General features: G+C 36.8%; 1 protein-coding gene across 7 annotated transcripts in view; it reads right to left on the bottom strand.

Annotated features, from left to right (window-relative positions):
- Tenm2 (teneurin transmembrane protein 2) overlaps positions 1-23,440 on the bottom strand; it is a 1,226,193-nt gene that overhangs the window by 841,433 nt on the left and 361,320 nt on the right. For all 7 annotated transcript variants that reach the window (XM_034506847.2, XM_076937038.1, XM_034506844.2 and 4 more), the window contains exon 4: positions 14,340-14,615. In XM_034506847.2, the coding sequence (XP_034362738.1) occupies positions 14,340-14,615 (276 nt within the window). The remainder of the gene's footprint in view (positions 1-14,339; positions 14,616-23,440) is intronic.

The following is a 23,440-nucleotide window of genomic DNA, read 5'->3' as shown; positions in this document are numbered from 1 at the left end:
GCATTTTTTTTTAAATTTATTATTTATTTAATGTATATGAGTACACTGTAGCTGTTTTCAGACATACCAGAAGAGGGCATTGGATCCCATTCCAGATGGTTGTGAGACACCATGTGGTTGCTGGGCATTGGACTCAGGACCTCTGGAAGAGCAGTCAATCCTCTTAACCGGTGAGCCATCTCTCCACATCCAGCATTCTTGTTTCACTGAAAATGCTGCTCCTCTAAGGTCCTCACTGACCCCCTGAGTACTCTCAAGTAATGTCAACTTTTCCATCCTGTGCCCTCTGACATTGGTAATGATAAATAAGGGTTATATATACTATCTCTTGTCATGATCTAGGGCCATCCTCAGATTTACATGTCTCACTTCCAGAGGATGTGCCTCATTTCCTCTCAATACTGCGGCAAAACAAATGCTATTATTACCTCATACTTTGCTTATTCTTTTACTTACATTTGTTGGTTGCATATCAATCTAAATATATACATGCATGGAAAATAGCACCCTCCCCTCTCCTACAACCTTTACACATCTACCTTTAAATTTCTAATGCCTCCTCTATGTTCTCCCAGGTTGGCAACAATAATTTCCATTCACTGAGAAAACTGAGGTAACACATACATGTCATAGGCAGTCACCACATATTTACATATCTATTGGAATTTTTCCTCTCCGCTTGTCATAAATTCTGTGTTCTTCTTCTCCTAGAATAGCTCTTTGACTTAGCCAAACATCATTTATTCCCTATTCTCCACTCCAAACACACACACACACACACACACACACACACACACACACACACACAAATTCACACACCATGCTGTGAAAAGTCATCCACTTTTACTTGATCCACCACCTCACATGGTAATTTCCTCTGGAAAACTTCTCATAGATACAACTACAAATAATGTTTTATCAGCTATGGGGATGTCCTATAGCCCAGTAAGGTTGACCTAAAATTAACCATCATACCATATTATCAATCACATGAGGATGCCTGTCAGGTGTATTTATGTTCCTAGATGACTATCCACTATTAAATTAATGTTTCTCTCTTTTTGATATAATTATTGAGTTTTTTCTAGTCCAATCTCCTTTGAAATCAGAGAACACAAGAAGAGTAGAAAAATGAGAGACTATGGGATCAAGAGATTGTAGAACCACATCAAAACAGATAGTGACCAGAAATCCTAGCAAGAATCAGATAAACTTGAATGACCAAGAGAATGGTTGTGTATATAGCATACCTTCCATCATGCCTACCCAACATTTAATGAGTACTCAGAATTTGCCTGCAGCCTATTCTTTACCTTTCTCTTTTGTTGAATTCATCTGCTTCCATGACTATATAGAGATACAGTTATGAGATTGGTGTTCAGACTAACAGGTTGGCTCCAATCTGTCCTCTGGGTTTTATTCTTCATAATGATACAACTATTTACCTTTCTGTTTCATTGTCTTACTTCATGAGGAAAACTATGACTCAGTCCCCCAATCATCATATTCCCTGGGTGTTCACTAACTTAGTGCTTAAGACCCCAATGCTTAAAGTTAAAAATCTTTGGCATTTCTTTTACATTGGCTTCTATATTCTCACCACTGTTGCTTTGAATATTCTATCTCTAAATATAATAGATATATAGCTCTAGATATATTCTGCAGTCATTTACTGCTCAGTTATGGTGAAGGCTGTACTTTTCTCCTCCACCACCCCAAATCTAGAAGAAATGAGTCAATAACACGCAAAAGGACTCAAATGGATGACAGTCACACACAACCAGAGATTTCCCACGATTTTACCAAGGATCTGGAATGTTGGGAAATTCTTTCACAATGACTATGAATGTTACACATATGCAGGTGCTTGTCTAGCTGAACAAGCTAAAGAAGTTGGACAGACAGACAGGAAAAAAGACAGTGTGTTCTCTAGAAAGAGTAAATATCCCAGTTGGGCTGCAACCAAAAATGCATTTAGAAGAAAGTAGGAGCAAGTTCTAAAATCATGAATTGGACTGTGTTGCAGAGGGACTAAAATACCACAGTGGGACAGATTAAGTTGATTTGTGCACTTCCTGCCTTCCCAATGTACCTTGTTCCTCGTCATAAATGTGTATCAGCGGAAATGGAAGACAGCCTGTATTCTCTTAATTGTGCTATATTTCACTGGGGTCTTTTCCTTCCTGAATGTACAAAGGGATACCCTGGAATACTGAGATTTTTCTGTACGTTTCCCCCCTATAACATCAATTATTAAGCAGCGCAGTATATTAGCACAGCCATATGCTTATTATAATAGTAATTGCTTCCACATGATTATTTTCAGAGTATTTCCTTATGTAGTGAGATATTTATCTTGCATGTAGAACTACCTATTTTGTTAAAAAAAGAAAAAATATCAGTCACAGGAACACCACTGTGTTTATGATTACAAACCTCATTGAATCAAAGGCGCCATAGATGGAGGAAGTTTTAAGAATATTTAATACATCATTTGCTGGATTCTATCTCTTCAAGGTGCCCGGCAGGTTATCTTGGTAGATGTGAATTTCCTTTCATTGTGCAGAATGCAATTCTATCCTTGCATAGTTATAAATTAACAATCTGAAATGAAGTCCTGCATTCTAAACAACCGCTGAAATATTTAATACGGAAACAAAACACCCACTCTCCTCAGGGCTAACTCTTTTGGTGAACATGGCCATTTTAAACAGCTTTCCACTAGCATGCTGGCTCTCTCTCTCTCTCTCTCTCTCTCTCTCTCTCTCTCTCTCTCTCTCTCACTCCCCCTCTCTGTCACCTCATTCTTTCTTACCTTCTCTCCTTTCCCTCCCTATCTTTTCTTTTAGATTCCATGTCTATAAATAATATGTAAAGCACCTACATAGAAGAAAATAGTCGTAAGAGGTGGATGGAGGAAGAGACGGAAGGAAAGCGGGTGGGAGAAGGGATGGGAATAAGAAGGAGGGGATCAAGTGTGGAGATAAATGGACAGGGCCTGTCCCTGACTCTTTTGCTTCCTATAGATCCTGTTACCCTAATTGGACTGCCTTGTTTGCCCTTAGTGGGTGAGAATATACCAAGTCCTGCAGAGACTTGATGTGCCTGAGTGAGTTGGTACCCTGGGGGTGGCTCCTCCTTCTTAGAGGAGAATGGGAAGGGAATAAGGGGAGGGGCCATGTGAGGGGTTACTGGGAAAAGGGTTCTGCAATTGGGATGTAAAGCATATAATAACTAATAAAAACATATGAATAAAGTATCTATACAGACAACAAGAAGCAGAAGAACTCTGTGGTCACTGTAAAAAGTTACCCCCCACCCCTAAATGAGAGAGAGAGAGAGAGAGAGAGAGAGAGAGAGAGAGAGAGAGAGAGAGAAGACTTATCCTTGTATTTATTTCCTAAAGGGAAATTACAAGGAATAAGATACAAATTCACACAGTCAGGGAATAAACAGACAGCTGTTCAGCCTCCCTCAATTATATAAATGACAGAATTAATACAAAGTGGAAAGTCGCCAATGTCAGTTTCTTGTGACTTCCAACCGCAGTGACATGTGTAGCAGGTAGATTTCAGAGTGTTAATGCAAGTATTAGTTTTCCTATTAGGGAAGTGATTGAAAACATGGTGACCAGGCATACATGTATATTCTAATTCTTTAAGAAATTTATTTCTAAATTATTTTAGGCTGCCCTTTATTGTGTCTAAAAGAGAATCAAGCTAGATATTCAATCAAGAAAATTGTAAAAATATACTATCCCAAAGAAATACTGTGTGCTCTTCATTTCTGCAAAATGAATAGATCGATAGATGGATGGATGGATGGATAGATAGATAGGTAGATAGATAGATAGATGAATAGATAGATGTTAGATACAATGATGCCATGAGAAAATGTTTAGAGCACATTTACTGAGGACAAAGGACTATGTGAAAGTTTGTAAGCTATGAATCAGCTCAGAAAACATATTCAGGTGTCAAGTCCTCTTCTCATTATTTATTTATTATTTTTAGCATGATAGTTAGCTCTACCATTGAACTACACTACCAGCCCTCCTTGTAACTTTACAGAGAAACACAGATTGAAAAGCACATGCCTTAACTTGAGGACTATGGTTATCTCTGATACAAAATGATAGATTCTCTTTATTCACCATATATTCATATATATTATGTATGAATACTTGTATTTTAAATATAGTTATCATGCCAACATATCACATGTTTTCCATATAGGTGCATATGCATAAAAATTAATAATAAAAAGTGGTTTCTAGCATTTGTTAATTTCTAATTTATATAAAAATTTGATAGTAACTGATTTTGTTGTACTTTTAAAGTCTATATTCAACTGAGACTCTTTAGAAAGCAACAAAGAGGGTATTTTCAACCAGGTTATATAGGACATGATATACACAGCCTTATTAAGTAGGGAAAGCTAAAACTACCAGAAATAATTACCCATCTTACAGTGTTAGGAAAATTACTACAAAATATATTCCAAATAGTAAACTGAGGGAATTTAAAATATAATAAATATCAACTTAATGAGAAAGAAAGAAACCGTAAAGGCAAAGTAAAAAAAGTAAAAATCTTGTAAGAGACATAAATAGAATCCTTTAGAGCCTGATTTTAAAAAAAAACACGAGAGATAAAAATATCTAAGATTAGTGATGAAAAGGAAGATACAGCTATAGGCACAGGAGACATAGCAGGAGTTACAGGAACAGTTAAACAAATTATACAAGAAGATGACTCATGGAGCAACAGCAAAGCGAATCGTCAAGAAACCACAACCCACTTGCAACAGATCTAACCAACGGTCACCTGCAACACATTAAATATTCCTGCGAAAATAATATTATGACCATTTTCCTTGTACTGAGCAGTATTTGTTGTTATTTATTAACTATTTGACTAATGCTTTCAAACACAGGTATGGTAACCATTTTAAATCTGTTTTCAGAATATAAACCAATAAAGATACATTTGTTAGTCATGTTTTCCAATCTTGACTATAGAATTAGGCATCTACTCCAGTTTCTCACACCTTATCTTCTATCTATGTGCTTCTCAAATATTACTGCTTTGATTAAAAGTATTTGTAACACCATCAGATTTTAATTTCTCCTTGTTCAAATGCAAAAAGGGATGTGCATTCATTAATAAGAGAATCCTAATTTCCTTCTACCTGGATTATTACTATGCTTTCTGATATCATTGGTTCTAATTATTGTACTTTCCTAGCCATATACATGGATATAGGTAAATTATATGTATTCATAAGTATGCAGTATGTGTTTGTGATGGTTTGAATATGCTTGTTCCAGGAAGTGGCACTATTAGAAGGTGTGGCCATGTTGGAGTAGGTGTGGCCTTGTTGGAGTAGGTGTGTCACTATGGGTATGGGCTATAAAACTCTCATCCTAGCTGCCTCAAAGACAGTCTTCTACTAGCAGCCTTCAGATGAAGATGTAGAACTCTCACCTCCTCTTGCATCATGCCTGCCTGGATGCTATCCTACCTTGATGATAATGGACTGAACCTCTGAACCTGTAAGCCAGCCCCAATTAAATGTTGTCCTTATAAGAATTGCCTTGGTCATGGTGTCTGTTCACAGCAGTAAAACCCTAAGACATTTTGATGTACAGATGTTCTTTTCTAAAAGGAGAAACAGGCTTCATTTATCTGGCTTTTACATATGAACTTATGTATTTCTAGTATTTTCCAAATTGGTCACTATGTCCCCACTAGTCTGAAAGCTTGAAGTTGCTAGGAGACTGAATCCTCCAAAAAATAGCAGTTGCATCTTCATATCATTGCCCATCTCTGGTCACCTGACTCACTTGCATTTGTTCATTTATAATACCCATCATTTCATTTCACTCCTGTAAGTCCTAAATGCATTTTAACCTATCTAAAATATATACTGCCAAAGCTATGTTACTTCAATGAAATAACCAGACAAAAAACTTTTATAAATATATGTGGGTGGTTTGGTTTATTTAACAAACTACCATGTGAAAACTTTGTAGCTATTTGTATAAGGAGTAAAAGTCACTTTAGGAGATAAAATAATAATTGTACAAAATTGTTAGATGTATGGTCAACTTACATTACCATAAAGCACATGCAAGGAAATATATTGCTATGAGATTAGGGATTATCCAATTATTTCAATTGGCTGCGAAGATGCCAGTTCACAGAAAATACATTATTTAAAACGTTTCAATACTTTTTTTTATAACTACATAAATATATATCAATATCTACATGCTTATAACATTTATCTTTCTATGTTTCTACAGTGTATTGTGTGTGTGTGAAATATGTTCATATATGAAATGTCCTTTAAAACTTGAATTTTCATGAGAGTAAAATGAAATACTAAAATCAGTTCATTTTACGGCAGAGTCTTGCCACTTTCAGGATTGGATGCAAATATCCTCAACAAAAGAAAGAATTTCCTGACCCTTTTGTTTATACAAGCAGAAATATTCCTGTCCTGGAAATCATTTCTAGTCCTCTCAGGTGACTAGAAACCATTCACAGGGATAATGCTTAATTTATTCTTTTCCAAAGAATGCTAATGCAACCATCTCAGTTACTCCTTACCAAACATCTCATTACTGAATGAGCCTGTATTTATTTCAGTTATCTATTCTTCATCACATATCCCTTCTACTTCACTGTGGGATAAAGGGATACACCCAGGACTAATCCTGAGTGTCCACTGATGAAAACTTCCTTGGTTGGAAAACATCATTGCTGTCTTCCACTTGTTCATGGCTCAATAAAAGCAAGCTTCACCTATGTCCTTTTCTCTGGAGAATGCTTAAGGTTGGCTAAAGATCAAGACATTTCTTCTCCATGCCTGCTTTGGTAGAATTTTGACTCATCTTATTGGACTTTGTAAACATTTGCTGAAAATAATTAGTGCTAAGTCATTTTTTTTTTTTTTAAGTCTTTGTTTTTCCCTGACAACCCTGGGATTTTCCAGAACCATCTATAGTCGCTAGATTTTAAAGTGAGGATTCTGTTCATCTTCTTCTTAAATTCCCACCCATATGTACTTTCTTATTAAAGTATATCTAAGTATATGTGTTAAAGATTTCTACCCTTGACATTTCAAAACTACTACTTCAGAAGACCAATTTGACATAGTTATCAGGTGCATGTTCATAGTTATACAGAATTATGTTAGTGAAATAGATGTTTATTCAATTCAATTTTATTGGGAGCACTTTATTCCAAATGCCTTACAACTATCTTAGAAAAGTGGAATACCAACATCAAACCCACCTTGCTGAGGAGTCAGGCCTACAAAATCAGAAAACCTCCGCTCTAAGCATATTTTCAATGGAGCTAAAATTTCTGGCCTCTAGTTTGCGTTTTACAGTTTTGATTATCTCTGATACTCATAAAGTTTGTACTCAGGTCAAGGTGGTTAGCTCAATATCCTACACACATTAAAGAAAGTTAAATTATGAAGCACCATCCAGGGAGCTCAGGTAGGCTCAGTATGGGCTCTGCTTACATCAGCTGCCCCTACTACGTTTAACCCGGGTTTGTTCAGAGAGAATCCCGAAACCAAATTACCCATATTCTGAGAGAAGTCCAAAATAAATGGCCCCTCCTTTCTACCTCCTTGCAAAAATAAAACAATTTCTAATTTATCATAGCTCATTTGTACAAAGTCACTATTACATTTCTTTAAGCAGAGCACTGACCAAATGCAGTCACTACCTGGGCTATATTTAACCTCCCGTTCACAATCCCTGCAGCTGATGACTCTCCCATAAGTCACTTATTTCTGTCTTGTGACTCCTCTGACATAATATAATATAATATAAAATGAGGTTAGGGAAACCAGACAAGGACAATTTTCTTGGTAGGTCTTCCCACAAGCATTCAAATAGTATTCAAAATTAAATGCCCACCTGTCTGAAATTTCTATTCTATTTACAAATCTTTTAGTTGCAAGTTTCTCCTTCCAGTTGATGTATCCCAGTTTCAAAACAGCCAATTCAATTATCTCATTATGTGCCTAGTCCTCTCCGATCCCTTTTAGTTTGATATTATTTTCAATGCATGTTCATCCTGATTTATTAGTCTGTTGGAAATTTATATGCTCTTAGCTTTGACTCATTGTATTTATGACCCTAATACTTGATTTGTGGTACATCTTTTCCATCTCTTAATTTAATTTTATTCTTGACGAAGAACTGAACAAAAACATGACAAACAATAGGAAGGAAAAAAGGAAAAGAAAAAGAAGTTAAGAAGTTAGATTCTTTTGACCAAAAAGATTCCAATTGTAGTCTGACAGAAACATCTACCTTGAATACCTTTGGATCCTCCCCAGTCCACTAAAAGTCAAAGACCAGGTACCAGGAACCTGGCAGCTTAAAACACAGTGATCATCCACCCTGCCCAGTGTCTCTCCAAAGGCCTGTAAAAGCTTATTACATATGTAATAAGCAAGCTGCCCTTGCCAAAAGTAACGCTTATATTTTGTTCTATTTATTGTATGTATTGAATGGAGCTGTTGCTTGATTGCCTCTGGGAACATTAAACAGATTTGAAAGAAACACTAAAGGAAAGGGGAATGTGTGTGTGTGTGTGTGTGTGTGTGTGTGTGTGTGTGTGTGTGTGTGTATTGTGTGCGTGTACATGTGTGTTGAGAGAGAACATGCCAGTGGGGTTTATACAAGTGAAATATGCAGCTCACATCTTTAAACACCTCCTCCTACTTTAAAGTAACATGTATATTGCTTAAATTCGTAGTAGTTTTCCATTTTAAAGTCACCCAGAGGGCCATGTTCGGAGCATCAGCCCTTTTACCTCTCTCTGTGTATCCAGACATGTGACCACACAAACTCCTAACTTTGTTTCTATCAGAACTTTTATCAGCTATGAATTAACCTTGTGATAATCATGTAGTCCGCTCTCTCCTTAATTTTTTAAAACATTAATAAGGTTTCTAAAGCTTCTACCAATAGACTTTCATAGAATTGGACCTGTCATTAAAATGGGATCATCGTTCATTCAGGAATTTCAAGACTGCGAACCTGTGACATTTAGTCCTGTGTTCTTCAGTGTTTCAATCTATTTTTAGCCACTCAATACAATACTTTGTGAATGTTATTTTTGAAATAAGTATAAGAAAAAAGATAAGATTTATAAGTATAAGATTTTATAAGTATAAGAAAAAGATTTAAAATGACTTTATTTAATTGTCATTGAAGACCTTGAAAGTTGTTCTGTTTCCGTGTGTAAGCATGTGTGTGTCTGTGCGCACGCATGTGTGCGTGTGTGTATGCATGCATAAAATTTTATTTTAAGGGATTAAAATATGTTCTTTATGTTACATGGGAAAAAACCCTTGGTTTATTCTTTGACAGTTTTACATGTGTGTTAATTACATGTTAGTAGATTGTACTATTAAGTACATGCCTACTCCTTCCTCTGATGAAACCATTTTTCTTCTCAAGAAGTCTCCATCCAACTTTCATACTGTGTGTATCTGTGTGTGTCCATGTGTGTGTCTTTATATGTCATGTGTATGTCTGTGTATATGTGTGTGTGTGTGTTCATCCATTTGTCTATCAATGTATGTGTCTGTGAACATGGCCATGTGCTTTATGTGTGTTCATGTGTGTATGTGTCTTTGTGTATGTGTGTGTGTGTGTGTGTGTCTGTCCTGTGTGTAAATACATTTGTGTCTATGTTTCTTTGTGTGTGTCTGTGTGCATGCATATTTGGGTGTCTTTGTGTGTCAGTGTGTTTATGTGTGTATATTTGTGTATGTTTGTCTTTGTATGTGTATATGTGTGTGCATGTGTGTGTGTCTTTGTATGTATGTATGTGTATGTATCTGTGCTTGTATGTATCCTGCCCCTTATGTCAGCAGTGCTTGTATGTGCATGAATATGAGGTAATTTACGAGAATATGGGTCACTTAGGCTTTTTTTCTGTGGGAACAATACTGAAGAAAATGACACCTTCATCTTCAGCAATATTAAATGCTCGTAGTTCCTGCAGAAAGGGTCAGGGCCTCATGTGCCCCTCCATGATCCATGTCATGAGAGTTTATGCCACAATTGCACTGTTTTTTTATTAGAGCAAAATTATGCATCTTTGTGATGTCTGCCACTAGTAGATAATGTTTGTGTCTGATTTAGGGATCCTCCTTTACGTAAATGTCACTGTGACAGAGAGAGAAGAAATGAACACAATGGATCATGAAAAATACAAAAGAAATGTTTGTGGTAGACAGATCAATAAATTAGGGGTGGAAACTAAAGTCACAGGGTCTTATGTGTGCACACTTAAGGTGTACTTGGGTACTTCCGTTCCTAGAGTGATAACTTCTTATTTTAAATGAATGAAGTTTGCTTGACAGTAACAACTACGTTGTTTCCATTTTTAGAAGACCATACCTTGCCTTGGGATTCATATTTCTGGCTGCAGTTAACAATAGGAAGCACCTGAGTATGTGGTACTCTACTGAAGACACAGACACACTGCCATCCACTACCAAGTGCACTAACAGATTGATGCCCACATATCTAGCCCATTCATCCTTCGTGTGCCAAGAAGCAGCATTTATAAAATATAATAAAATCACGTCAATATTTCTATCTTTAAACTCAAAGTGCATTATAAAAATTATAAATCTCTAAACTGATGCATGAGGGAAATGAGTATCATTTTTATTTACTTCCAGTGTAAAGGGAGGGGGCCATTCATCTCTTACTGATTGTACCAATGCTAGATTAAGTTTTTTATAATTTCAGACTTTGTATTACATAGACAAGCTCTTCATCTTTCTTTTTTGCTGTCTACCTTTCCAACATAGCCAGCATTATGCTGAAGACAAAAGAAGGAGAGAAAGGAAAGAAAAGAAACCTCATGGATATTTTTAAGTCTCCAAGGTGAAGAAACCGCCTAAGGGAGTCAGGAATACATAGACCAGATTTTTCTAGTGTGTGCTCCGCAATGCATCTTTAAGGAGGCAATTAGTTACTCTTGTGTATTGGTGACTGTCCCATTTTCTCCACAACTCGGGTGATGCAAAGAGCCTTCAAGAGGCCATATTTTAAGTGGGACATTTATTACTGAAAAAAAATATGTCTGACTCTAATTTAAAGTCTGGGAACGCCCTTTGTACAGATGCGGTCAGGTTTCACACAGCAAAACCTAACTGTTCTCAATTCTCATTGTCATTTCTAGCCAAGCCATCATTAGCTGCAAGCCAGAGTTAAAGCACCTGATGGGAGACCCTGGATCCGAGGGTTTTATCTATTTAAAGCAATCCTTCTCAACCTGGCACAATGCTAACTACAGACACAATAAGGAGCTGAGACTAGGTAAAACTTTGTAGTGTCTATACCTCAAAAATATCACAATAAATAGGATTAGGAGTGTTTGCAGTATGTTTGGGACTGCCATCTTTTCAGTGGGCTATTTGTGCCTCAGCAGCACATGGGAGACTCAATCAACACTCATCTAAGAAAGAATATTGACAAACCCAGGGATCTTAGCACATGGTTTTAAAGGCTAGATACACACTTGGAAATCAAGAGAGGGAAATAAGTTTCTAAAAAGCTGCCATTCTTTCTTAACTATGCTTAGCAAAATCATAATCAGAATATTGAATGAAGCCTCTGACTCAACATTGAAATATCTTTATACACCCCAGGTCATACCTTGCAAAAGAAATTGCAAATGTAGAACCCCATAGAAAAACTTCCCGGTCATGTATCTTTACAATTTAAAGGAGAATTGGAGGAGGGCTTCTTCCTCAAAGCACAGACTCTCATAACTTCCCTTCAAGAGAGGCATACCTAAAAGAGTATTGATTTGGTTCTGAAGGACACTGTGTTTGTTATGGAGGAAGCCATTGCTGGGTACAAGTCTGAGAAATTAATGACAGCTTTGTGAGGGTCCATGCTGTGGTGTGGAACCGGTAGGCAACTGTCAATCTATATGATAATACATTCCCAAACTTCATAAAGTCAGTGATGTGAAAAAGCATTGATTTCTCTGTGAGCTAAGCAGAATGTGTCAGGGAGAAAGAGCGAGAAGTTTAGTGAAGTTAACACCGTGGCCTGAAGATTTTCTTGCACCTCTCTTTGTGTGTGTTAAAGAATTTATGCTACAACTTAAGTAATATTTTATTTTTCAGCCTACAAATGAGAAAAATGATACATTAGATATATACTTAGAAGAGATGAAATAATTAAGATTCTTTGAGAGGGGAAAAGGTTTTCCATATATTTTAAAATAGCATTACCTCCCTTGAATACTTTAGATAGCTTTAGATATCTTGATACTTTTAGAATTTGCCAAATGTACTCATCTTCGACGGAACTGAATACCATTGCCAAGTATATTTTTCTTGATTGCGTTATAACTGGCATCAAAGGAAAAAATCAAGATATTGTATCAAAGGATTTAGTTCCTATCAGTATTCAGGGATTTACAGAGACTTTCTTGAAGTAAAAAAAAAAAAATGTTCAAATACCATGAATTCTAAAACTTATGGATCAAATACCATGCATTCCAATAACGATGGATAAAAGGGACTACACTCTGTCTACTAAATACATAATTACAAACATTCCCCATCCACAGCAGTTCTGGGTAAATTCAAGACAAGTACTGTTTTATTTTTAATTTTTTTTGTTGTTTTTCACATGGCTTTAGCGGAAATCTCCTCTTATTGATTGAGTTTTTCAGAGCTATGTATAAATAACTTAAGAGGGTGGAGAGTCTATAAATATGTACAAAAAGTACTATGTAGATAGTTTCCTGTATAGCTATGTGAATGCCAGCCTTGAAAGATTTTCTCAAATGCCTTACTTAAAATGTGTTGTGATTTCTTAGCTTGCAGTGATTTTACCAGACAACTAAACTGCTTCCGTTTAGACACTATGTGACACACTCGAAAGTTTAAAAGGGACATCAGTTAATGGGTTTGATGTATATCTTCGTGGAAACTTTTAAAAGTCATCTCTTATCCAATAAAACCCCTCAGAGGGGTGAATGTGACAAGGCTCAAAATTCTGTCAAACACTGGAAAGGAGTCAAGTACAAAATTTCCTGTGTGTTCATATTGATTAGCTACATGAACGAAGCATTAAGTAAGACCCATCATCTCATCTCGAACACGGAATAAATTATTTTGAAATTAGAAGTAACCTCCAGTGTGACGAAGTGACATCTTTTTGAATGAACGTGAATCACTCAGGAAAAGCTATATTTCCAACACAGTCGTCAGATTAAATGGTATTTAGCTATGTGTTTACATTCACAAAGGGCTGTTTGCCTGGAAATTTCTTTTTTTTTTTTTCCTTTTAGTGAAAGATGGCACTTAAAGCTCCTATAATATAAGTTTCTGAGATTTCACACAAACATTCTTAACTGATGTATTTGTAAACATTTTAATGGTAATTCTTTAAGCAAACAGGCAGTCTATTCATAACACAGAGAACATTTGAGGTTTTCAGAAGTCAGCTGTACGTAATTTATCTATTTCTTAAAAAACCTTTTTGACTAAACGCAGTTTTGAGTCTCATAGAAATCCACAAACAAACACCTTATCTCTTTTAGGACTTGTGCAGGCCTCTCTATATTTGCTGCTTAATGATCAGAAGTATTTAATTCTCGAGGTTTCATTAAAACTCACCTACACGCTGATGGATGGGCCACAGTGATTTGTGATGGAAAATGCGGGAAGCCATTAACCTATATAGGTACCAAGAGGGAAAAGAAACACAGAAGAGAAGCCTGCTTGGAAGACGAGACACTTCCTATTTATCATTATTAAACCCCAGGTCATGGGTTCCAAGTTTGATCTTCAATACGGATATGAGGCATTGCTGTCTGGAAATGAAAGGTGAAGATAAGATGGGGTTCTTCACAGAGCTTCAGGGGAAAGGGGAAAAAAAACCCTAGGTTGCTATTTTAGGGAAGGGAAATCAATACTGAGACCTAGGAACTTGGAGAAGAGGACATTCTCCAAGGATGGGTCAGAGTTTATCATCCCACCTCTTTTAAGGTGTTATTTACTTGCTAATAAAACCAAATGACTACACCTGAATAGTGGGTTACCATCAAAATGTGATTTAAAAGTTCTCATCTCCAGTGTGTATGCTAGAAGATTTCTCATTTGTTCTGTCACCTGCTCAGGCTGGAGAGACAAGGTTGAATTAAAAACAAAGCAAATGAATGGTTTTAATAAACCACTTAGAAACAAACAAAACCAAGAAGTAACCCCAAGAACCCAACAACTCAATGCACAGAGCATGGAAATGTGTTTCAGAAACGGCCTACCATTGTCGTCATCCGATTTATTTTCATTGTCAGAATCAGTCAGAGTAAGGGCTGAGTTCTCGCGGCTGGACAAGCCAGAGCTGCGCCTGGATTTTATCCCTCGTCCCCACAGTCTGATGGCATGTTCTGGAGACATTCCTCCCTCGGTGTCTGAGTCGGCATCAGACCCAGTGCTCAGGGAGTAGCCCTGGTGGAGGATCCCCATGTCGGAACAGTAACCACTTCGGTGTGGGGAGGGCTCGCAGATTCCCAGTTCTGCCAGAGTGAAGTTAGTCCCTAGAATGACAGCAACAAGAGAGAGGGTTACACAGTGAGAACACTCGGCAAGGTTGAGGTGCATCCCACGAGTTCAACAGGTGTATTTGACTTTCTATAACATACAGAGATAGGCCATGGACATTGGTCATGGGGGTACTCAGTGGATACTGGGGTACATTGGAAATAAAAGCATGCATTTCTTTAACACAGCAAGCTTAGATTTTCTTTCAGAGACCTGTTGCCATCTAACCCCACGGTGAAACATCAATGCACCACACTCATCGCAATTAGTATATAGCAATTATTTACTTGTGTATATTTTATTTGTGAAATTTTGTTTGAGTTGAAAAATCATAGATTTTAGAGATAATATTATTGAAGTTTATAGATAAGGAAACTAAGACCAGAGAATTCAAGTCATTCTCTTGCCTCAGCGGTCACAGTGCTAGGTTTAGAGGTCTGGGTTACCATTTTTTATTTCTTTATCTAGTCTATGACCATGGAACAAAGTGAAAAAATACACTTCTGTAATATCAGTAGAGAAAATCTTGTAAGTAACCATTGTAGGGTACGGGAGGGAGTTAAATTCTACATAAACCTTTCCCTATCATTTATTTCTCAAAAATTGTGATACTCTAAAATAATCCACATATGTGGTACCATTTTTTTAGCTTTTATGCTAAAGAATAGCAGCTATTTAGCAAACTTAGCATACTTCAATTTGCAACAGACACATGCACTTTTAATCTGAATTTTGACTCTTGTTTCTTCCCTGCCCAGTGCTCTTGCAACAGGTATATCTGACTGCAGGAAGGAAATGGAACCCATTATATACATAACTATCTCTGCAGAGTGAGTCTTATTCACTGGAGAGTTAACCAAGTACAAATTCCTGCCACATGGGGTAATCATGGGGGATGGAAGTCCTTTCTTACAGGACTGAGAGCTGCAATATTCTCTAAGGGCAGCTTGTCAGCTGTTATGAAACTCTCTGCCCAGTGTTTTCCATTGTTTTCACACCTTACACCCACCTTTCCCACGGAAATGAGGTATTCACTTCTTACTGGATGCTAACACATGTTTGAGTTTCACAGTCTATGGAAGGGAAGGTACTGGCCTTCATAAACATCCATTTTATGAGTTACAAGACCCTTCTCTTTGTTGTTGCACTGTATACTGTAGCAACAGGAAATTGTTTAATATCGGCCCTCTCCCATCTTGTCTTTAGAGTTAGAGAAATGTATTTCTTCCTGTTCCCTGAATAAATGAAAACAACCAGTACTCACATACACCTCTTTATAATTCCACATGTGATTATATATAGCAATCTGTTCTCATCTTTAAATAGAGCATGTATTAAGGCAACATTGTGTATAATTTGTCTTCCTTCTATTACTCAGTCTGAGGTTCGAGAACTTTGATGGAAAAGAAGCAATTATGCAAGGCAACAATGCCTTCTGAAACAATGTCTTCTGAAAGGAAACTATTTGCTCAAGAAATTACCCCTTAGAGAAATAGTCTTCCCCAGAGAAGACCACACCAATTGTTTATCCAATACCGAATATAGCTCTGAAACTACACATACAAATACCATTATGCAGGCAGAGTAGGTTTTATATATATATAGGAATATATATTTATTAACATATACGTATGTAACAACATTGACAAGAAAAAAGACGTGAATTTGAAAGAGAGAAAATGGTTTTTTGGAAGTTTTGAAGGGAAAAATGGAAGGGAAGAATTAATAATTACATTAAATTCCAAAAATATAAGAAAAAAGCCAACAAAATAACATGCTAAATTTCTATTTGAAGAATATCTTCCCTATTTAATGCAAGTTTTCACATAATTCCTTTCTATTTATCATTAACACACAAATAGGAGCAGAGGCAGGTTCTGGGCCAAGCCTTCCTGAAGTACCTCATGAAGCCGGTGAGCCACACACAGTGAAAAGAGGGGAAAGCAACAATCACAAAACAAACCAGGTTTATTATTAAATCACTCAACAAGTCCTTATTGTTCCTTACGTTACGGTAGACATTGTTAAAATGGAGTTCCTTGACATTTACAGTCTAATTGGGAACGAGACATTAATCAAAGAATATATAAAAATGTAATCTATGCAGTAATAAATAACCCACAGAGGAAGAACAGAGAGCCATGAAGGTCACCAAGGGAACATTTCTTCCTGTCTTCACTGCTTGTTTGCCCAGTGCTCATCTTGCATGGAGTGAATGCATGGAGAGATAAGCATCTCTCTATCTCTCTTCTGAGAAATTATCATGACTTCCTTAGCCTGCTCTGAGCCCGCACATACTTTCTCTGCATTGTTCTCTATGAGTTGATGTTAGACAACCAATGTTTCACATCATCCATCATACAACTGGCAACCCCACAGACTTCTGCTCAGAGCTAAAGGGGTTGTGGATTCATCTTGTGTTATGTATTTATTAAGCTCCATGGCCGGTTTGAATGGAAGAGAGAAACCAGACATTGCATGAATGTCCAAGCTATGATTTCTGGTGAGAACCAGTCACCCCTTCATCCTTTCTTTATGACCTTATAGAAAGAATAGGGGAACACAACCTCCATTATTCATAGAACACATGCTTCCCTACATCTGCCCCCAGCTTTCCAGATGTTACTGATGAAACAAGGTATGCAGAATCTGCCCAGCTCAATTTAATTCTCTCTCTGTATCTCTTTCTCTCTGTGTCTCTCTGTCTCTCTCTGTCTCTGTCTCTCTGTCTCTGTCTCTCTGTCTCTGTCTCTGTCTCTCTCTCTCTCTCTCACACACACACACACACACACATTTCATAGTTTTACTACTAAATTGACTGTTGTGTACCCATACAACAGATGATTAGATTCAATAATTTTACAGGTGAATACTCAAGCAGAACATGAAATTTACATCTGACACTTTGATAAAATTTAAAATACAGGGAGAAATATCCTCTAAAACCTATTAGGTCATTAAGGTAAAAGAACACTAAGTCTTTCAAATAACTTTCTTAGTGAGATGTTTGGGCCTTCTGTGAGGCCCAAATATCTTCTATCTGAGATTATGATTATGAAAAAAATCATAATCTCAGATAATAACCTGGATCTTCTTCACAACACTTTAAGAAAGTAATCTCACAGCAGGTACTGATAGCTGTCTTTTGGCCCATCAATTACATCCAAGGATGCAAGCTGAAGAAAAGATATGTTCATGCATTATGACCATGGATTATTTTCTAAGTCTTCACCAACTTCTCACACTTCAAAATAACCTTTAACAAGGAGAAGCACATGTTTAGCTAAGTCAGAATTATCACGCCATGGTAATAGCAGAATATACAAATAGCACCAAAAATGTCAGCATTGGAACAGATTTTCTACTATGAGCGGCAAGAACATCAAAGTTGACTGTAGGAATGGTGGGTGCAAAGCAGAATGTGCTGATCATTTAAATGCTATAGTCTAAGACACAGAATAGTTACCTAAAGAAATAGAGCTCTTATCTATCAGATTAGAACTTTCCCTAATGGCCAGTTATAAAATTGGTTTTCATCCACCCACATTCACTTACTGAATGAATACACATATCCATGTGTAGATACAGCATCAGTTACGTAGCATGATGCTGGAGACGAAGACTAGGCCAGTGAGAAATTAAGTCATGAAACTTGGAAAAGTGAAGGCTTTCATGAAGTCAGTAAATGTGATGATAGGAGAACTCTGGACTTCAGTGAGGAACATAAAACTAAAATAAACCCAAAATAACAAGAGAAATGCTATGATTGGGGTGTTCATGGGGACTTTCAAAGGTAAATTCAGCACCTTCTGGCTCTGGACCTAATGAAAACTCCCATTCATCTCTGCTGTTCCCATTATGGACAGATGCAATTCCTAGGCATTGCATATAAAGGTAGATGCTATGGTTTGAAAACTGAATGGGAGGCTTATGTGTCCAAAGGCTGGTTTCTGGCAATAATGAAAAGTGATTAGATACTATTGGTGTGTAGCTTATCAATGGATACTCCAATAATGACTTCCTATCAAATGGTCTAATAGGATGTGGTACCTCGTTGGACGAGGTGGTAACTAGCCAGCGTGACTTTGAAGTATACATCTTGTCCTCAGATGTTTTCCCTCCATCTCTGTCTTCTGACTCCTTCCCTCTCTGTGTCTGGTATCCATGAAGTCAGCAACATTTCCTTCAACACTTACATCTACCATGATGTTCTGTCTTTTTACAGGCCCGGAAACAATACACCCAGCCAAGCCATAGACCAAAACCTCTAAAATCCTGTGCCCATGCAGAGCTTTCCTCGGTTAAACAGTTTCTCTTGGACCTTTAATCACAACAGAAAACTGACTAGTCTAACACTTAACGATTCTGAAAGGGGAAACGAAAAGCAGAGACTAATCAATTTGCTTGGATCTGAGGTACTCCAAAGTAGTTCAGTTCCCTGGGGTTTCCTTTCCCCTCATGCACTACAGACCTGGCAGTGTAGAGATGTGCAAGCTGCAGACACCAGTAGAAGCAGACAGAAGAAAGCCACAGATATGTGCTGCCATATCTTTCTGCCTCCACGAACACAGCATTGCGCAATCAGAAACAAGTGTGAGGCAGAACAGTTCTCTTAGCCTTGCCTTCCTCAGCATGATGGCGTTAGAATAGCCATGAGGGAATTCAGTTCTCTCTCCTTAGCTTTCCTGTCCACTCCTAGTGTGTGGTATGTGTTTGGATACGCACATGAGTATTTGTGTGTGTCTGTATGCATGTGTGTGCATGTGCGTGTATGTGTGTGCATGTGTGTATATGCATGCATGTGTGTATGTGTGTGTACATGTATATGTATCTCTGTGTGTGTGCATGTGCATTTGCATGTGTGTTAAGTTACTATTCCAGTCAGGAGAAGTATTGTAGGAAAATAATAGCAGGTTCCCCTTGCTTCACTAACCATGTTGATATCTACAGAGGCCCAGGGAGAAGTTTGAAGACCCAGTTTTAGCCTGCAGTGGTGAAATAACCCTTTCTTGCTCTGCTCTCAACTTATACCTTAGAGGGAAGCTAAGACATTCACTTCCATTTGTCAGTCAGCCTGTTCCCACAGGCTTAGAACCTGAGGAGATCCACTTAAACAAGACCAAGTTTATAATATGGTATGTTAATCAACCAACATAGCATATAATATAAAAGGAATACTAATAACAGGAACCAGGAAAAAATAAATGATAAATGATAATTGTTTACATAGAAGGTTAATATGAAGCCCGTAGAAAATTAATACATTTATAAAATGTTTTTCACTAAATTGAAGGCTTTCTAAGGAGAAGGATAAAAATAAAGCAGTTACACAATCGTGTTTTACTAAATCTACACGCACCAATCTTAAGTGCTTTTTTTAAAAAAAGAAAGCATGTTGCAGATTTGGGGTGTTAAATAACATATAACATAAACTAAAATATACTCCTGATTATTGTTGATTTGTTTTTATCGACTGGTTGATTGATTTTGACAAGTCTTACGTAATCTGTGCTGAACACAAATTTAAGGTTCTCCTGCCTCTACCTCCCACATGCAGGGGTCAGGGGAGTAGTATGTGCAGTTTTATTTGTTTAACTTTAATAAATTATGTTTACCACTTAACATGGACTACTGGTTCTTTTAGATGTTAATTCCATCTTAAGTAGAATTTTCTGTGATTGTTTATCTTAAAACAAGCAAATCTCATGTAAATAAACATGGTTCACTTCTCTTGAGCAAATGTTACAGTCTACATTTCAAATACAGGAATAAGCATGGACTCTAAAGTTTTCTAGAAAGGGTTTAGGAAAAAGATCAAAACCATAATGTTGTAATTCTTTTTAATCATAGTAATAGGGGTAATTTACCCTGATATCATATTTATTGCCAGACAGTAAGAAAAATAAAGCAATTATAAGTGATAAAATATAATTTTACTTCTTTTGGATTAATCAAAATGAATTGCCAATTTTTTTTACTTTGTTTCATAAATAATATTTAAATACGAGAGACTGCAGCTATGCATGAGTTGTAGAAAATAATCAGTATAAATCAATCACCAACATTATACGAGACATTGTATTCATACAAATCTAAACAGCTATGCATTTGTGTTTGTAGTGATGGTGATTTTGAAAGACACTGAAGAAACTGCTTATGAATTCTAATGTTGTATGCTTGCATATACTAAAATTCTTCTCATAAACTCTCTCTTAATGCCCTTCTAAAGTTCATACATTCAGGTATTTTCCCAAATGTTGACAAAACTGGTCACCAAAATCCCATGGCTTAAAGCAAAGAGAAGGTGCTTTTGCATTCCTTATCAGAAAAAATTTAAGCCAAATATTTATATTTCAAAAACACACCACAAAACTGCTATTTTCTTTCACTTGTAATGCCCAAAAGACAAGGGCTTTGATGCTTCTAAATTTTGAACTAATTGTCTTAAGCCTTATGACTATTGATGCATCCGCAGCGTTTATAATTTGTAACTGGGTTCATTCTAACAGTCTGAATCAAAGCAGACTAGAATGGATAAGAAAGGCCAGGGGCTTTAGCACCAGAGTTTTCCTAGTGAGTAGAACTCTCAAAGAGAAATGTGAGGACAATATTCTGCTCTAAGGGGGTGGCATTTTCGTGCTCCAACCTGAGTCAAACCCAACTTGGAAACACCCAAAACAGTTACAGTCAAAGGTCTTGTTGAACAGGTGGTATTTTATAATTAGAAACAAAATGCCCAGGATTAGCTAGGATTTCTGGTGATGAGAACTTCCAGATTGAAACTCCACAGCTACACTTAAACTCAGTATCAATTACCTACCCTGTATGAGACCAGAGTAAATGTATACATTCATCTAAACATGTAGGACACTCCCATCAGAAAAGCCGGGTGAGACAAAAGAAGGAAAAGAGGAGAGTATGAGTTAGCTGGGATGGTCTGGGTGTTCTGTGTTTGACAGCTGATACTAGCTAGGTTACATTTTAGAAGGGTTACATAATACATCTGACACAGTCCTAAATACATTAGCATGTAGTTTTCCAATTAAAAAGGACATTGGTTCTGTGACACAGTCAGTAAACAGCGCCTGGAGTTAAGGGGGTGGGGAGTTGGAATTGTCTGTTTTTAAAAATATTTGTTAATTGTAACAGTCTCAGAATTACTTATTCAGTTGAATCTCTATTCACTTATGTATAATACATACATAAAACAGAGCCTGCCTTCACAGTGTGACACTGAATTACATCCTGTAGGTAAAAACAATTACGGCCGTCGTGATAGAATAACTAAAAACTGTATGTGTTATAACTGCCTTTCGGATGACGGTAAGTGCTGTGTTCCTTTATCATAAAGTTACCAACACATTTTTTTTTTGCGTTGGCTTAAAAATTATTCGACAAATTTTATGAGAAGGTGGCCATTTCATCTGTTTCTAGTGATTCTTGCAAACTACCCATTTTGCTTTTTACTTTTGCAGATTGTTTTCCCCACTTTGGTAGGATGCTCCTTGTGTGTTACTTGGTCTTACTGCTTTTTGTTTCTTCTTTTCACTGGATTTGGTCCACTGATAGTTTTTTTCTTTTACAACTAAAAAAATATTTCCCTTTGCTTATAATATCTGTTTTTCTGTATGTTTCTTAGTTTATTAATTTATTTATAAATAGAAGTTATCCTATTGAGTTCATTCAGGTATTGTCTCATGCATCTCAAACTCCATTCGGTATGCATTTATGTTCGGCAGTGCTGTAGTTCTTTGACAACCAGTTCAACGTTTATGTATATGTATATGTGTGTGTGTGTGTGTGTGTGTGTGTGTGTGTGTGTGTGTGTGTGTGTGTGTATGTGTATGTGTATGTGTATGTATATGTATATGTATATGTATATGTATATGTATATGTATATGTATATGTATATTGTGGTCGATTCTCACTATGCAGTCCCAGCTGGCCTTGAGCTAACAGAGATCCAAATGCCTCGTGATCGCCAGTGTAAGGATTAAAGGTTTGTACCACTGTGCCAACCCCAGTTTCATATGGTTTTACTCAGCTACCACTAACTTGCCATTTGTTTGTATCATGGAAACTCACACCTTGGAATTTCTCACTGTGCTTCTTCTTAGTGTTTATTAAGATATTCTTTCCATCTATCTATGGCTCTTACAAAAAAGCTTACATGTTCAGCATTATTACATATTTCTGGTGGATAGAAAATTACATCACTGTATAATGGCTACTGATCAAAGAACACTGTGGTAATTTAAGTTTTGTAATATTTATCATGTTTTATAAGGCATTTATTTACTGTTTCATTGGAGCTGTTCCATTTTGATGATGGTTTCCCTTAATGAATTTCCTGTTAGGTCTTTATTGATAACATTGATTTAGCTTTTACTATTTATTTCCTAAATGTATATATTTATTTATCTCTAATTTCTTTGCATTTTATTTATTCATCTTTTTGAGGTTCCTGTGGGGAAAATATGAACCTCTGATCTGAGAAATAACTTACCTTTACCCCTTATATAAGCACGCAAAACAGTTACTCCCTCTGTTGTCTGTTACCCTGTCCCTCCAGTGACTGAGTAGAGAGGAACCGGAAGTTGTGGACTTCATACTTTATTATTATGATTTTATTTTATTATTTTATGGCTCCTCTTTCCCCATCCTTCTCCTCACCTTTCACCTTTGCTCTTGGCATATAGAGTTAAATGTCTCGAGGGCCATGTGATTCTTTTGTCAACTTGAAATGTCCATTTAGCCTCACACAAAAGAGTGAAGCATTCCTACTTTTTCTATAAACAATAAACCGTCCACAGATATATTT

Source organism: Arvicanthis niloticus, chromosome 6 (genome assembly GCF_011762505.2).
Source record: "Arvicanthis niloticus isolate mArvNil1 chromosome 6, mArvNil1.pat.X, whole genome shotgun sequence".
Classification (NCBI taxonomy): domain Eukaryota; kingdom Metazoa; phylum Chordata; class Mammalia; order Rodentia; family Muridae; genus Arvicanthis; species Arvicanthis niloticus.
The sequence above is the reverse complement of the archived record's forward strand: the minus strand, read 5'-3'. Positions and strand labels throughout refer to the sequence as shown.